The sequence below is a fragment of the Podarcis erhardii genome (genome assembly GCF_964252035.2).
Source record: "Podarcis erhardii genome assembly, chromosome: 10".
In the NCBI taxonomy this organism is placed as follows: Eukaryota; Metazoa; Chordata; class Lepidosauria; order Squamata; family Lacertidae; genus Podarcis; species Podarcis erhardii.
In genome coordinates, this window is record NC_138500.1 from 14,043,371 (window position 1) to 14,060,340 (window position 16,970).

The 16,970-nt window shown below is 47.8% G+C and overlaps 1 protein-coding gene across 2 annotated transcripts in view; it reads right to left on the minus strand.

Moving 5' to 3' along the window:
* Nucleotides 1-284: 284 nt before the first annotated feature.
* The window catches only part of BCAT1 (branched chain amino acid transaminase 1), a 69,340-nt gene continuing 52,654 nt past the window's right edge, over nt 285-16,970 (minus strand). For both annotated transcript variants that reach the window (XM_081880094.1, XM_081880095.1), the window contains 5 exons: nt 14,640-14,782; nt 7,318-7,403; nt 5,837-5,977; nt 2,906-2,980; nt 285-612 (listed from right to left, as the gene is read on the minus strand). In XM_081880094.1, coding sequence (XP_081736220.1) covers nt 571-612; nt 2,906-2,980; nt 5,837-5,977; nt 7,318-7,403; nt 14,640-14,782 — 487 coding nt within the window. In that variant the 3' untranslated portion in view covers nt 285-570. The remainder of the gene's footprint in view (nt 613-2,905; nt 2,981-5,836; nt 5,978-7,317; nt 7,404-14,639; nt 14,783-16,970) is intronic.

Here is a 16,970-nt window from a genome sequence, read left to right on the forward strand (position 1 = left end):
AGTCCAGGGAAAATGTTTCACGACCACCCCCCCCCCAAATGAAGGCAAGATACATCTCTGTCTTGAAGATCAATGTTGTGATCTTCCAAGGCTGGAAACAAAGAGAAGATTCCAGAGACAACAAAGGGTTTCTCTGAGTAATTTGGCAATTGGGTTGCATGGAACAGCCTAGTCTGTGCTTTAGAAGTTAAGTAAAGTCGTATTTGGCTTGCACTGAAGAGCAGTTGAAGAACATTTTTGCTTAAAAACACACCTGTCGTCTGTACCAGGGACACAAGCAAAACAAAGCAAACCGTTCGGGGGGGAAAGTGTCTATTGCTTACACTAGCACCTCTACCAGAAGACAGGTTTCTACTCTAGAGCAAAAAATCACAGTAGAAAAATCAAAAACGGTTTGTGTTCACACTCCCTGTCACGTGGAAATAATCACCCTCCCAGCCCAGGGACAAAGTGATAAACACACAGACTACTCTACATGGAGCTACGGTAAAACTGGTCATCGCTCAGGTGGTACTTCAGCCTGCCGTGTGGTGTGGACCGAAGGTCTCGGCCTTTGCCGCTCTTCCCCGCTCACGACACGATGACTGCCCACTCGCTGTCTTCCCTTCCGTACTGAAACAGAAGGAAGGAGAGTTATAAGCATCAGCACGGTACAAGGGTTAAGTAGAGAGGGTCCCCAAACAGCAGGAAAACCACAGCCAATGGGACACATCAGTAGCGTTAAGAGGCAACGAAGGTAATTAATACAACATGATTCAACAATGGCACATAAGGAACATGTGAAACAGGGGTATCTGAAGAAGTGTGCATGCACACGAAAGCTCATACCAAGAACTAACTTAGTTGGTCTTTAAGGTGCTACTGGAAGGAATTTTTTTATTTTGTTTTGACTATGGCAGACCAACACGGCTACCTACCTGTATGTGAAACAGACTCATGTTAAGCACACAGAACAGATTCACAGCACGGCCAAGCTCCTAACAACCACCACTACTAATTAGACTGAAAATGCAAAATATAAATACCGTATTTTTTGCTCAATAAGACTCACTTTTTCCCTCCTAAAAAGTAAGGGGAAATGTGTGTGCGTCTTATGGAGCGAATGCAGGCTGTGCAGCTGTCCCAGAAGCCAGAACAGCAAGAGGGATTGCTGCTTTCACTGCGCAGAGATCCCTCTTGCTGTTCTGGCTTCTGAGATTCAGAATATTTTTTTTCTTGTTTTCCTCCTCCAAAAACTAGGTGCGTCTTGTGGTCTGGTGCGTCTTATAGAGCAAAAAATACGGTGAATTGTGGAACTGAATCTAAGAATAACATATGGTGGAGTTGTTGAGATCTCTGGATTTTATCTTGTTTCGTTGCTTCATGGGAGCAACAACAACGTGGAAATGATGGTTGTTACCGTATTTTTCGCCCTATAGGACGCACCAGCCCATAGGACGCCCCTAGATTTTTTTGGGGGGGAATAAAGGGGGGGGAATTTCCCCCAGGCGCGGGGCTGGGGCAGGGGAAGCCCAAGCTTGCCCCGACCCCAGCCCCCAGAACGGGAGCCAGAGCGATGGCGAAGGTGCGCGCAGCTTTGGCATGGCTCTGGGAGCTTGCCGGGCTGGGGGGATAGCTTCCTGAAGCCTGGAGAGCAAGAGGGGTCGGTGCGCACCGACCCCTCTCGCTCTCCAGGCTTCAGCAAAAGCCTGCATTCACCTCATAGGACGCACACACATTTCCCCTTCATTTTTGGAGGGGAAAAAGTGCGTCCTATAGGGCGATAAATACGGTAGTTGATCGTAACCCTCTGGGCTGCTTACGTGCCTCTTTAAAAAAAAACACCACCACCACACATACGTTGTGTGATGTGAATGGTCAAGAGGAACTTAACCAGCAGGACTGGTCCAAATGGAGTTTGTTCTTCCACAGAAGAAAGTTAAGACGCAGGACGGGGATGCTGCTCGTATAGCCAGGTTCAAATACCCACCAATGCATGGCTTGTATCCTGGAAACTGACATTAGATGCTCTTAAAACTCTGGGCATCGGTGGCTGTTGAAGGCATTAGGGGTGACAGCGATTGTAGAAGCTCTCTGCCAGCCAGCTTGTTACCTGGTTGAGCTCAGGGAGGAAAATACAACCCCTCCAAAGAAAAAATTGTGTTGGCAAGCACCAGGTGCTTAGAACACTGTTTGGGTTTTTGCTTGCGTATTCACTATCATGTTTAAATATGGCCCTAATCTTGAAACAGAGACAAGGAACCTATCCCACCCCCCGAGGTTGTTAAGACTCCAGCTCCAAACAGCCCCAGTGGACAGTGATCACAGCAGGAAGTGACCTCTCCAGAACACGGAACGACTCTTTTCTTATTTATTTTTTGGCTGAGATCTCCTGGGTGACGCAGATGCCATTAGGCAGTTGAATGCACCTGCATACTCTGTTTCCCTCCCAGCGACCCATCCCTTCTGCACAGCCCCGGGCACTGACAACCCATGCTACGTCACTGACCTCAAAAGACCATACCATTTCAGAAAAGGGGTGGGGGAGGGGGAGGAGAGAACACTTTGTTTGAGGGAATGTTTATATCAAAATCTTTCTGCACACGGAGAGCTGTCACTCCCCGTGCAAGGAAAGCGATCACGTCAGGAAAGAGACCTCCTGCCATGCCATCTCTCTCACATGGTAGTTTTCCACATGCGGATGATGAATGAGCCCTTAAAACAAAGAATCTTCCCAAATACACATTCTGAGATTGTGTATTTGTGCAAGAAGACTGCACCACGTTGCAAACAGCATAGCTGAATCCGCTCCATGGATATTGCTGGACCTAACTTCCACATATTGCAACTGGGATGCAACATGAAAGGAACTACTCAGCCATCCCTCCCTCGCATTGTTAATGTAGAAAATAAACGAGACTCTTACTTGGATATCACTCAGCTGGTTCAAGAAACGAGTAGCTAGTTGAGGTCCGTTTTCCATGGTTGGAATGTGCAAATGCTAAGGGGGAAAGAGAGACTTGTGAGTAGATGCTGGCCGACGCATGCACATGCATCTCCTGCTGATATAAGGGAGAGGGTGTAGCTGGGGGAGGCAGAGAGAGGCTCAGCGTTTGACTGACAGCAGTTGACTTTGAAGGCAGGACTCTACAGGAGTGTGTACCAAACACACAAACCATCCCTGAAGAGGGAACTGATTGCAAGGCACCTGGGAAATTCATTGGTAAGAGGCGGGAAGTTAACTTCATAAACAAAAGGACATAATTGTGAGAGGTTTTGCAACTAAAAAGGGATGGATAGTGCCAAGGTTGCAGGGCACAGTCCGTCAATGGCTGCGCTCGTTTCTCTCTGGTCGGGGACAGAGGGTGGCGCTTGGGGGGGAATTGTCACCCCGCCACTCCTTGGTGTGTGGAGTGCCCCAGGGTGCGATACTCTCCCCGATGCTTTTTAACATCTTTATGCGCCCCCTCGCCCAGCTTGTCCGGAGTTTTGGGCTGGGCTGCCATCAGTATGCTGATGACACCCAACTCTATCTGTTGATGGATGGCCATCCTGACTCGGCCCCAGACACACTGATCAGATGCTTGGAAGCTGTGGCTGGATGGTTACGTGGGAGCCGATTGAAGTTAAATCCTTCGAAGACAGAGGTCCTCTGGCTGGGACGGGACGATATGGGATTGAGGGGGCAACTCCCATCTCTTGCGGGGGTGCAATTAGTGCCAGCACCGTCCGTTAAGAGTTTGGGTGTAATCTTCGACACCTCCCTTTCCATGGAGGCGCAGATTGCAGCTATAACAAAGGCGGCATTTTTTCATCTCCGCCAAGCTAAGCAGTTGGCTCCTTACCTCTCTCGCCCTGACCTAGCCACTGTGATCCACACGACGGTCACCTCCAGACTGGATTATTGTAACTCGCTCTACGTGGGGCTGCCCTTGAGACTGACCCAGAAACTCCAGCGGGTGCAGAATGCTGCAGCGAGACTCCTTACGGGGTCTTCACTGCGAGATCACATTCATCCAGTGCTATACCAGCTGCACTGGCTCCCGGTGGAGTACAGGATCAGGTTTAAGGTGCTGGTTTTAACCTTCAAAGCCCTATATGGCCTAGGACCCTCGTACCTACAGGACCGCCTCTCCTGGTATGCCCCACAGAGAAACTTACGGTCTTCAAATAAAAACATCTTGAAGGTCCCAGGCCACAGAGAGGTTAGGCTGGCCTCAACTAGAGCCAGAGCTTTTTCGGCTGCGGCTCCAACCTGGTGGAACGCTCTGTCACAAGAGACTAGGGCCCTGTGGGACTTGACATCTTTCCGCAGGGCCTGCAAGACAGAGCTGTTCCACCAGGCCTTTGGCCAGAGCACAGCCTGACTCCCTCCTTTGGCAATCTTTACAAGACTTTAGTTTATGGTTGCTATCAATTTTGATTTTAATTAATTTTTATAATGTTTTTATAATGTTGCACTGTTTTAGTGTTGTTAGCCGCCCTGAGCCCGGCTTCGGCTGGGGAGGGCGGGATATAAATAAAATTTATTATTATTATTATTATTATTATTATTATTATTATTATTATTATTATTATCATCATTATCATTATTATTATTATTCGATCACCTGCATATTCTTGCATTGGACGAGAAGATCCTCAACTCTATGATTCTATGTTCTAAAACCAGAAAACCAAGACAAAACCAAGACCGTCCTGGACGAAGGCAGGAAACGGACTGGGGTTTAGGACAACTAAGCCATGCCTACTTCCTCGACTTGAAGGTGCATTTCCCGCCTTTGGACACCAGGTGGAAGCACAGCCCAGGCAAAGGGCTGTACTCCAGGGAGAATTTTACGGATAGCAAGAGATTTATTTATACATCTATCGCATTTATATGCCACCTTTCTTCCAAGGTGCCCAAGGAGGTTTGTTCGTTTATTTATTTAAATTATCAACACAAGCAAACAATCTGGGAATCCTTAGGGAGATATGGGAATGGGGGCTGCAGCAGTCGGGAACAATTACTGGAATTCAGGTAGGGGCTGACTTGCAATAGCAGAAGTGCCTTTCTGCTTGCAAATCTTCAGGTGCCACCATATGAAATTGGCATTTTAAGAGCAAGTATGGTACTTTTTCTGTTATAATCAGTTTCTGAGTGAAGAGGTCAACAGAAAAGATTATGGTGCAAGATGTATGTATCTCAATACACTTGTGTGGACTTTTTAATTTCTTTCTCGGGATTGAAAGCATTAATTGCTGATTTTTCTTTTATTGGTTCATTCAGCACTGGTTTAAAATGCAGTTGCATAATAAACTTGGGAGGGGGGGGGGAGGTAATCTGAGTCTTAAGAAGCTGAGGAAACCAGCTCGCTGGCATGGGACAACTTCGAAAACATCCCTAGGGCTGACTTCCTGATAACCCTCAGCGCAACATGTGTCAAAAGTTACGTAACTTTGCCACAGCAAGATGAATAGCATCGTCTTAGGCAGAAGACGAACTGCAGCTGTGTGGAAGCAGTGCTGCGTGCCACATGTAGAGGGCAGAACAGATCATGGGATCGTAAGATTGTTCAGTTGAAAGGGACCATGAGGGTGATCTAGTCCAATGCGGGAATCGTAAACGATGCCTTCTTAACATCCCTACTGGTCAGTGAGATTCTAAGTTAGGAAACAGGGCCCCCCATCTGAGCTGTTAACAATGTTTTACTAGAGTTCTTCCAAAGTTCCATAAGGAAGCCGATTGGAGAGCTAGATGGTGAAAAGTAAAATATAAGACCAACTACAATTCCTTTACAGATCTCCTTGGGAAATCCCTGACGCATGGTCAACAATCCTGCTTTGCGAAGCTGAAAAAGAGAACGCTCGCCCTCACCTCGCCCAGGTATAATATTGTAGAAATGGGGCACACAACGCAAGCCGTCCCAGCACCAAACATCTCCTTCACTCGATTTTCCTTCAAAGCAGCTATCAGATCGCTCATGGTGACGTATCGCTCTGACACCTTGAATTCTCCCTGTGACAAGGTAGAAAGGGGAGGAGCCAAAGAAAGCATTATTAAATTATCAAGAGCCATTTCCTCTGCTTAAAAAGCGAATAGCTTACTTACTTAAAAAGCGAATAGCTTACTTAACACGGCACAGTGCTTCCAAATGGGCGCTTAATGAGGGTTATTTATAGAGAAGGGCTCCCAGATGCACCTCTTGGAAATTCCACAGGTACCCCTAACTAATTCCTTATCAAGATGAGAAAGTGCCCATGAAATCTTACAGGCCAGCTCGATAGGGATTGTGCTGTTGTGGTGTTTGGTTGCTCGCTGGAGGGAAGAGTAGAATGCAGTCTCCCTTCTGCTCACCAAACGGATCACAGCTTATAGCTTGAGCAGCAGATCGGAAGATGTTCCCTGAGTTTGCAGAATGGCTCAGAACAGAGGTCACCACATTTGCAAACTGGAAAAAAATGTGTTGCAGGTACCACGGACATGCTGCAATTGCACACACGTGCACACACACTGATTCCCTTCGTCCCTCTGGCATCCAGACTTGAAAAAAAAGTCTTTTTGCTCCCCACCCCACCCTAAGCCTAAAGCAGAGGGTGATCTTCCTGGAAATCGTAGCTGGGGAGGCAGGAGTTAAGTGTGATTTCAGTGCCGGAGGCTTGGAGGAATGGGAGCCTGGCTTAAGAGACTGACAGCTACTACTAGCCACTACTTTGTGGCTTAGGGCCCTTGTATTTACAGCACCGCCTCTCCTGGTATGCCCCACAGAAGACCTTAAGGTCCATGAATAATCATAGTTTAGAGGTCCCAGGCCCTAAGAAAGTCAGATTATCCTCCACCAGGGCCAGGGCCTTCTCAGTAATGGCTCCGACCTGGTGGAATGCTCTGTCCCATGAGACCAGGGCCCTGCAGGATTTAACTTCCTTCTGCAGGGCCTGTAGAGCTATTCAGCCTGGCTTTCAATTTGAACTTAGCCTGATGTTTTATTCCCCTTCCTTCCCCCTCCTCCCCTTTTTATGAAGATTACCCACTCTGGGATCCCACAGCTAATTCTCCCCTGGTCTCCTCACTGGCCCAAATAGGACTAATTTAGCCAGCTAGCCCTGGTGATCATCTAATGTTTATTGGATGGATTTCCCCCCTAAATTGATTTTTGAATTCTGAATTTATTGTTATTCACGTTTTATACTGTATTTTATGTTGTTGTTTTTTGCATCAATTAAGTGTTTTAAATTTGTTGTTAGCCGCCCTGAGCCCGGTTTTCTGAACCGGGAAGGGCGGGGTATAAATAAAAAATTATTATATTATTATTAGATAGATGTCAAAACCTGGAAGCAAAAGACACAGCGGACACCTACCCACTTGCTTGCCAAGTCCAAAATGCTCTGTCTTGTCACGCCAGGAAGAATGATGCCGTCTAGGGGTGGGGTTGCCAGCTCCTCTTCTGTCAATACAAAACACAGTAGATTAGCATTGAAACAAACAAGTGCCCAAACGTGACTGGATAGCTCAGTTAGTTAGAGCGTGGTGCTAATAACGCGAAGGTTACAGGTTCGATACCTGTCTGGGACAGCTGTGTATTCCTGCGTTGCAGAGGGTTAGGCTAGATCTTCAGGGGCCTTTCCAACTCTATACCGAGGCATGTGTTGTTGTTGTGGTTGTTTTAAAATAATGACAATAGAAAAAGACATTGGAAGGAGGAAACATTTTGACTATTGGTATGGATGGGTGATACCATGAAATCCTTGGTTTGTCAGGCAGAATCTGACCCCAACCCACCTTTCTCCTAGATTTCTGAGGGTTTATTATTGTTATTTAATAAATTTGTATACTCCAACTTCACCCGCAGATCTCAGGGTGGTTCATAACATAAAATACAAGACAAAAACACAAAATACACAATAGAAACAAGAACATACACACAAACCAGTACCACCATAACCCAAACCAGTTCAGATCCATGGGGTGATTCCTTACAGTTAAACATAAATGACCATCTTACATACACTTGGCTCAGTCCCCTTTAAGCCCACCCCCCCTTTGTCCAAGAGAGCATGTAGTGGCGGGGGAGAACCTCAGGCCCAGAGCCCAGATATGCCCCCCCCCAGGCTTCTTTGTCCAGCCCTTGAGACTCTCCCCAGGCCTCGCCCCTCAGTGGCCTGGTTTCACTTCCTTCTTTGGCGTTTTCATCTGGCTGGAATTGGTCCCTGGACTGTGACTTCATCTGCTTGTCTGGATGGAGTACAGAGAGAGGTCATATGCATGTGTGTAGAAACTAAAGACTCAGCTACGTTAGTAAAGAAACAGAGATTTGAATGCGCTATAAACATGCAACACCAGATGGCGCCAGAGAGCAGGAAATTTTAAAACGGCGATTTTCCAAAGAGGTTTTTTCTTTTGTAATAACGATCTGATTACAGTGGTACCTCAGGTTACAGACGCTTCAGTTACAGACTCCGCTAACCTGGAAGTAGTACCTCGAGTTAAGAACTTTACCTCAGGATGAGAACAGAAATTGCGCGGCAGTGGTGCGGCGGCAGCGGGAGGCCCCATTAGCTAAAGTGGTACCTCAGGTTAAGAATAGTTTCAGGTTAAGAACAGACCTCTGTGGTACCTGACTTATATGTAGTGCTTTCCCCCTGTGTTTAGATCCACCCCAGAATACTGTACAGAGATAGCATTCTTATTCATTGCTTAGCCCAATTCTGCCTAAGGCCCTGCTGGCCACTGCCTTGAAAGCAATGCGGCCCTCTGGTTGAAAGAGGTATATATGTGGTATATATGTGACTGAGTTGGAACCCTGTGGTTGAGGGTGGTCACGAGGCCACTGAAACAAGTGAAGACACCGATTCCCCAGCTGCCGTGACAGACTAATACAAATACCAGTTTCTGTACCTTCAAGCCACAAGCCCCTGAGTGCTCCCGCAGCCTGGAGGGGTGGGAAGCTTCTCACGTTGGCGACTTTGGCAATTTTGCCAACCCCCAGAGAGGTTGGGAGATTGTCGTCGTTGGCATCCGTCTGTCTCGGGAGACAATGGAGGAGTGTGCCTTTGGGGGTGAAGTCAAACTGTTGGAAGGTTACAGCGCCTGCTGTGGCTGTAGAGACCGATGTGGGACAGACATGTTTTGTTGCAGCTGGGGCAGAAGAAGGTGTCCGGTTGTGCTGCTGAGGGTGCCCCATGGCGTTTCTTCTCTCTGCGCTCCTCCCAGCGGCCATTTCTCCTCTGCTCACTGCTATGGATACAGGACCTGTTTGTCTGTCTCCAGGCACTGCTGTCGTCTGAAAGGGATTCCTTGATGTTGCTGGCCTTCATGTCACTTTTGCAGACATCTTTGTAAAAACCGAATTGGTTCGGCCTGGTGCCGGAAGCCAGCTCCCCATAGAGCAGCCTTTCTCAACCTGTGGTTCCCCAGATGTTGGGACTAATAATAATAATAATAATAATAATAATTTATTATTTATACCCCGCCCATCTGGCTGGGTTTCCAATAAAACACTAAAATACAATAACCTATTAAACATTAAAAGCTTCCCTAAACAGGGCTGCCTTCAAGTGTCTTCTAAAAGTCTGGTAGTTGATTTTCTCTTTGCTATCTGGTGGGAGGGCGTTCCACAGGGTGGGTGCCACCACCGAGAAGGCCCTCTGCCTGGTTCCCTGTAACTTAGCTTCTCGCAGTGAGGGAACAGTCAGAAGGCCCTCGGCATTGGACCTCAGTGTCCGGGCAGAACGATGGAGGTGGAGACGCTCCTTCAGGTATACTGGACCGAGGCCGGACTACAACTCCCCTCATCCCTGAGCTCTGGTCTTGCTAGCTAGGGGTGATGGGAGTTGTAGTTCAACATCATCTGGGGACCCACAGGTTGAGATGCCATAGAGCATGTCCTTGGGGATCCTGCCATCTTCCATTCTACCGACATGACCAAGCCAGCGTTGATGCTGCTATTAAGTTAAATTTTCTTGGCCAAGGAAGATTTGCTAGGTAGGGACCTTGTTTCCACCCTGCGATTCCCAGATCAAAAGCTTCCACTAACTTTCTTTATCGTGCAATTTGTTCAGGCAATCATGCGGAGAATCAGGACAACGAAGCGACTTGAAAGCCAATCTACAAGCTTTGGCTAAATAAGAAGCTCACTTATCTTTCATTAAAGGAGAGATCACCGATGTCAGATTAAAGAGGAAGAACATTAAAGTGCAGAGTCTCGTTTTATCGCTTACGAAGTTGAAAACCTCTTTCTTTTTCCTTGCAAGTGAAGCTGTGGGCTGCATTTTCACCAAGTCCTGATTAAAATTCACCATTGTGCAGATAAGCACTGCTCTGGAGGGGACAGCGCAGAAATGAGGTGGCCTAAAACAGCGGTGGGAAATATTATTTTTCTTCTGGAGGGCGGCATTCACTTCATGCACAACTTGGGGGGGGGTGCATGCCAGCAGGCAGGGCCAGGTGTATAAATGGGCAGAGCAATGGATGTGACTCCTGCTTCTGTTGTTGTTTAGTCATGTGATGGAATGTCATGCCAACAAGAATTCCTGGAGAACAGGCGAAGTCCCGGCAGACTGGAGGAGGGCAAATGTTGTCCCTATTTTCAAAAAGGGGAAAGGCGAGGACCCAAATAATTACTGCCCAGTCAGTCTGACATCAATACCAGGGAAGATTCTGGAGCAGATCATTAAGCAAACAGTCTGTGAGCACCTAGAAAGGAATACTGTGATCACCAATAGTCAGCATGGATTTCTGAAAAATAAGTCATGTCAGACTAACCTGATCTCGTTTTTTGACAGAATTACAAGCCTGGTAGATGAAGGGAACGCAGTGGATGTAGCCTACCTTGATTTCAGCAAGGCATTTGATAAGGTGCTCCATGATATTCTTGTAAAGAAGCTGGTAAAATTCGGACTTGACTATGCTACCACTCAGTGGATTTGTAACTGGCTGTCTGACCGAACCCAAAGGGTGCTCATCAATGGTTCCTCTTCATACTGGAGAAGGGTGATTAGTGGGGTGCCACAGGGTTCTGTCTTGGGCCCGGTCTTATTCAACATCTTTATCAACGACTTGGATGATGGACTCAAGGGCATCCTGATCAAATTTGCAGATGACACCAAAGTGGGAGGGGTGGCTAACACCCCAGAGGACAGGATCACACTTCAAAACGACCTTGACAGATTAGAGAACTGGGCCAAAACAAACAAGATGAATTTTAATAGGGAGAAATGTAAAGTGTTGCACTTGGGCAAAAAAAATGAGAGGCACAAATACAAGATGGGTGACACCTGGCTTGAGAGCAGTACATGTGAAAAGGATCTAGGAGTCTTGCTTGACCACAAACTTGACACGAGCCAACAGTGTGACGCGGCAGCTAAAAAAGCCAATGCAATTCTGGGCTGCATCAATAGGAGTATAGCATCTAGATCAAGGGAAGTAATAGTGCCACTGTATTCTGCTCTGGTCAGACCTCACCTGGAGTACTGTGCCCAGTTCTGGGCACCACAGTTCAAGAAGGACACTGACAAACTGGAACGTGTCCAGAGGAGGGCAACCAAAATGGTCAAAGGCCTGGAAACAATGCCTTATGAAGAACGGCTAAGGGAGCTGAGCATGTTTAGCCTGGAGAAGAGGAGGTTAAGGGGTGATATGATAGCCATGTTCAAATATATAAAAGGATGTCACATAGAGGGAGAAAGGTTGTTTTCTGCTGCTCCAGAGAAGCGGACACGGAGCAATGGTTCCAAACTACAAGAAAAAAGATTCCACCTAAACATTAGGAAGAACTTCCTGACAGTAAGAGCTGTTCGACAGTGGAATTTGCTGCCAAGGAGTGTGGTGGAGTCTCCTTCTTTGGAGGTCTTTAAGCAGAGGCTTGACAACCATATGTCAGGAGTGCTCTGATGGTGTTTCCTGCTTGGCAGGGGGTTGGACTCGATGGCCCTTGTGGTCTCTTCCAACTCTATGACTCTATGATAACAGGATAAGAAAAGCTATGTGAAAGTGTTCGGGAGAGAAATTGCCAATTTTTTTGCTGCAAAGTACTCCCCTTTTTGCCATTGCTCTTTGAAGCACCCATGTAAAATGCCCTCCCTCTGGAAGTTTTGGGGAGAACATCATACCAAGAGAAGTTTGCTTTTAATATATTGCTGCATGCTGGGTCCTAGACCTTAATTCCCTGGCACCAAATGCTTTGTTGTTGTTTAGTTGTTTAGTCATGTCCGACTCTTCGTGACCCCATGGACCAGAGCACGCCAGGCACTCCTATCTTCCACTGCCTCCCACAGTTTGGTCAAACTCATGCTGGTAGCTCCGAGACCCCCTGTCCAACCATCTCATCCTCTGTCATCCCCTTCTCCTTGTGCCCTCCATCTTTCCCAACATCAGGGTCTTTTCCAGGGAGTCTTCTCTTCTCATGAGGTGGCCAAAGTATTGGAGCCTCAGCTTCAGGACCTGTCCTTCCAGTGGGCACTCAGGGCTGATTTCCTTAAGAATGGAGAGGTTTGATCTTCTTGCAGTCTATGGGACTCTCAAAGTCTCCTCCAACACCATAATTCAAAAGCATCAATTCTTCGGCGATCAGCCTTCTTTATGGTTATTTATGGTCCCTTCATGGATCACTGCCTTGCCATGGCGAAGGGGCTTGAATAACTCAGAGAAGCTATGAGCTATGTTGTGCAGGGCCACCCAAGATGGACAGGTCATAGTGGAGAGTTTTGACCAAACGTGATCCACCTGGAGCAGGAACTGGCAAGCCACTCCAGTATCCCTGCCAAGAAAACTCCATGGACGAAAACAACAGGCACTCAGGGCTGATTTCCTTCAGAATGGATAGGTTTGATCTTCTTGCAGTCCATAGGACTGGCATGTTCCCTCCCTCCTGGTCGATCGTTCGGGAGCTTCAAAAGCTTTCTTCTGCCCAAATATCACAGCGACTTATGCCAACAGACATCGGCACACTTAAGGATCCGCAGAGACTTCGCAGCTTGAGTGACAGACCTCAGCAAGTCAGCATTTTGGCTAATCTGCTTTATTTATATATAAACACACACAGAGCACTGCAACATGGCTCCCTCTCTCTCTCTAGCATCAGACAGCTAAGAGGAAAAACAAAGGACAATAGTCCCACTTCATGGAACACAGTAACAGAAACATCCTGTCTCCGTCACTTCCCACTCTGTGGAGTCAAAACACATACCGTCATGTGAAAGACAAAAGTCCCATGACTGTAATCATGGAGCAGGAATTCTAACAGTGGCTTGGGGACATGGGTGTGGCCAGAGAAGGGGGTGTGGCCTAGAAAGAATTCCAATAGCCAGATAGTGAGGTCTGGAAAGCCCCATTGGGCCCTGGTCCTTCAGTTCCCAAACTCTTGCCTATGCGCTGTGAAAGTGATCCAGAAAGGGTACACAATGGAAATGGAAACACCTTGCAGGAAGTACTTAAAATCTCGGAATAATATTTTGGCAACCGATGCAGCCACCGCCTGCGGAACACGCACAGGGGGTCTCAAGCTCATTTGCTGCTTCCTTCCACTCTCCTCCTCTTGGTGTGGCTGCTTTCGCTTCCGATTTCCATTAGCCGCTTTTAAGTGCTGCCCAAGCCTCAAACCAAGTATTAACTATGGATTGTTTGAAGAAGCACAAACCATAGTTAAGGTCGGGCGCTGCAATTAATGGACCTTAGGCATACGGAAAGTATTTTCTCACCATGTTACAGTTTAGTGCTATGTCCAAACTGGTCCTTAGTGTACTCCAGGGTAGGGAACCTGTGGCCTTCCAGGTGATGCTGGACTCCCAGCTCCCATCAGCCCCAGGTGGTCATGAACGATGGGAGTTGTAGTCCAGGAATACCTCAAAGACTATAGGTTTCCTAGCTGTGGTGCATACTCTCTCTTGAGAAAAAAAGGACCTGGTTATCTTGCCTCCTTTGCTTGATGCCCACGCCGAGATCCCCTGCTTTGCCATGCATCCAAAGCTGCAAACGAGCTTTCAAGGGCCTTGTGCTATTTTGATGCCTCGCCAGACCAGCTGCCAGAGCGGGGAGCCCATGAACCGTTAAAAAACCCCATTGATAGGCAAATTCTCACTGACTGAGCAAACCATGCCCCCCAGCCTAGCTCTGACTGGAGCAACATCTGCTTCCTTTGGTACCAGCCTGAGAAGGTGGCAATGTGTGTTGGCTGGTGAGCCAAAGAGTGCTCGGTTTCCCTGTGATCTGCAGCCAAACCCGTTCCCCATATGGTTTCGTTTGCTTCTCACTGCTAAAATGTGGGCAGCAGCCATTCACACCCCACATGTACTTTGGGGAGCCAAAGGCGTTTGGTTCCACTTTTGCCAGTACAAACAACTCTGCACTGAAACCCCTGAAAACCTTTATTCAGGCTCAAAGGAAAACGGCACAGGGGAGAATTAAGAATGTTTAACTTATTGTACTTGCTGCGGCTGGTGAGCGCTAATAGTTCAAAGTGTCAGGAGGCCAACAGGATAGGGACGGCTGACCTATACTAATATTGCTGCTCCCCCAAAACATTCCTGAAACTGCTTTGCTCCAGAGGAAACTTCATGGCCCAAACAGGCAGAAGACACGGCACTTGAGGCTCAAGGACCAGGCGGCCATTTTATTCGCCACAACTCTGCCTGTCAGGGCTGAGGAAAAACATATGGTGTTGGTTAAACATGGCTGCCCACTGTACCTCCATCTTCATTTCGCCAGTACAGGAAGAGATTCATGGTCCCAACTTCCGTAATCTGATGGTCGTCTCCGTACAGCCAGAGAACCTGCTGGCAGCCTAATTCCATGGCTTCCCGCTGGGCATAGATTGAGGAGCCGTAGTTCCTTTTGGAAACATGAGGGAAACAGCAGGATAGGGTCAGGGCCTTATTTCAGCCAGAATTCACTAGAACTCAGTTCCGGCACCTCTGAGGTGGTTGCCATTATAAGAGAACAGGGGAGGCCTTCACGCCACAGCAGTTAAGATTAGGTTCGTTAAAGTTGCATATCGCTTCCCACTAAAAAGTTCCGAAGTGATTTGCAAGCAAGTAAAGAAATACAAAATTACAAAAACTGGTTTGACAATATAATCTACGGTAATCCCACAATTTACGAGGGGGTTACGGTTTGGGAATTGCAGCCAAAATCATGTATATTCAAAAGCCACTGGGTTCAATGGCAGGTGTGATTGTTCAAGTCATTTTTCCCAGGACCCCGTCCCCTTTTAAATTTTAAACATATTTTTTTGCCACGTTCATAAAGCTGAATGCGCACAAGTTAAATGTGCTTACTGTACTATCATTGCTGCCGCCCCAAACCCCAACAAAATAAACATGTCTTTGCCAGTGCTGAAACGATCACTAGGTTGAGGTCCTTGTTTCCAGAGTAGTTTAAGATTAAATCCATCTTCCTATACTCAGCTCGGATATTGACAACCTTGTAACTGGAGCGGAGAGGAACCTGGGACCTCTTGCATGGAATGATATGCTCTGCGACCAAGCTATGGCCTCTCTTCTCCCACCTCAACTTAAGAAAATGGAATCTAGGACCTGCAGGAATCACTTCCTCATATCAGATTCACCGTCGCGAATTTCAGGAATGGCCAAGCCACCTTTCCCAGGACAAAAACTTCCTGAGTGCTCTAACAAGCAAGCTGTGCTGGCTAAATCAACAGCTGGGCCATCCTATAGCCCAGTTCTTCTGGCTGGAGCAACAGGCTGCTGTCAGGCATGCTGCCAGCCATGCCTCTGAAGCTATAAAATGCATTCCCGAAATGCCTGCATTTTGCTAGACGGCCACAGATGCCTTTGCCCTGAGCCAAGGAAGAGAGAGAGAGGGAGCATTTGCAGCCAGGCTTGTCCCCTCAACTTGGCAGAAGCGTGCTGATTCCAATGAAAGCAAAGTGTGTCATTCCAGGGATGTCGCCAGCTTCCGGGGAACAATGCCGCCAAGCCATTACACGGCTGCTTCTCAGAGTTCCCGTACCCTGGGACGGGCCGCACAAAGGACGCCTGCCAGCTGCGAGATCAGCTTGTGATTAATGTGAACCGAGAAAATGGGCGGCCCATTTTGAGCCGCGGTCCTACCCGACAAGAACAGAGTTCCCAATTACGGCACGGCAAACAAACAGACCCCGAACAGACCAGTCCCATTGCGATGTGACTCAGATCTGGAGACCCTGTCCGGAACCCCCACCCCCACTTTGACTCGTAGGTTCAGGCTGGCTAGACCAGGTGTTGGGTGAACCACACTAATGAGCTCATTGTGAAATTAATAATAAAAATGCACTGTGTTTTCATTTAGTGCAGAGGTCGGCAAACTAAGGCCCGCTTGGCAAGTCCCCACACGCTGCGCTAAACCAGCGCAGTGCGGCTCGTGGACTCACTTCCACAGTGCTGGCGGGGCTTCCTATCGGCTGCTGGAAGCTCCTGCAGCCAATAGGAAGCTGCAGACGTCTCCTCCGTGCCAGAAACAGCATCTGCGCATGCGTGCACACATGTAGGCGCCTCCTCGGTGCTGGAAATAGTGTCTGCGCATGCACATGCACACGCAGACGCCTCCTCTGCATCGGAAATAGCGTTTGCAAATGTGCGCATGTGTGCTCGCATATGATCCAGCCTGCGGAGAGATCTCCGGGGGAGTGGACTGGCCCACGCTCCGTAAGCTTTGCCGACCCCTGATTTACTGTGTGCAAAGCACTTCACTTCCCAGTAATTCTTACAATGAAAGATGATGTTGTGGTCCTTTTGTTATAGCTAGGAAATCTTTTATCTGCCAAAAGAAATGGCCAATATAGGGGATACTAGCAGGATTTTTGTTCTGGGGGGTTGTGGAGGATTACTGCATAAGCCATGGGGTGGCTTGCCCCATAAGTAGGGAGAAGTCTGGGCCTGGGACTGTGCACCTCTGCCAACTGCAATGTTTGCAGAGCAGTTAGGGATACCTGCAAGGCACAAGGATTATGGAAGAAGAAGCCATGGTTCACAGGTATAACCCATGTTTTGCATGCAAAAGGTGTTTGCTGATCTCCAGG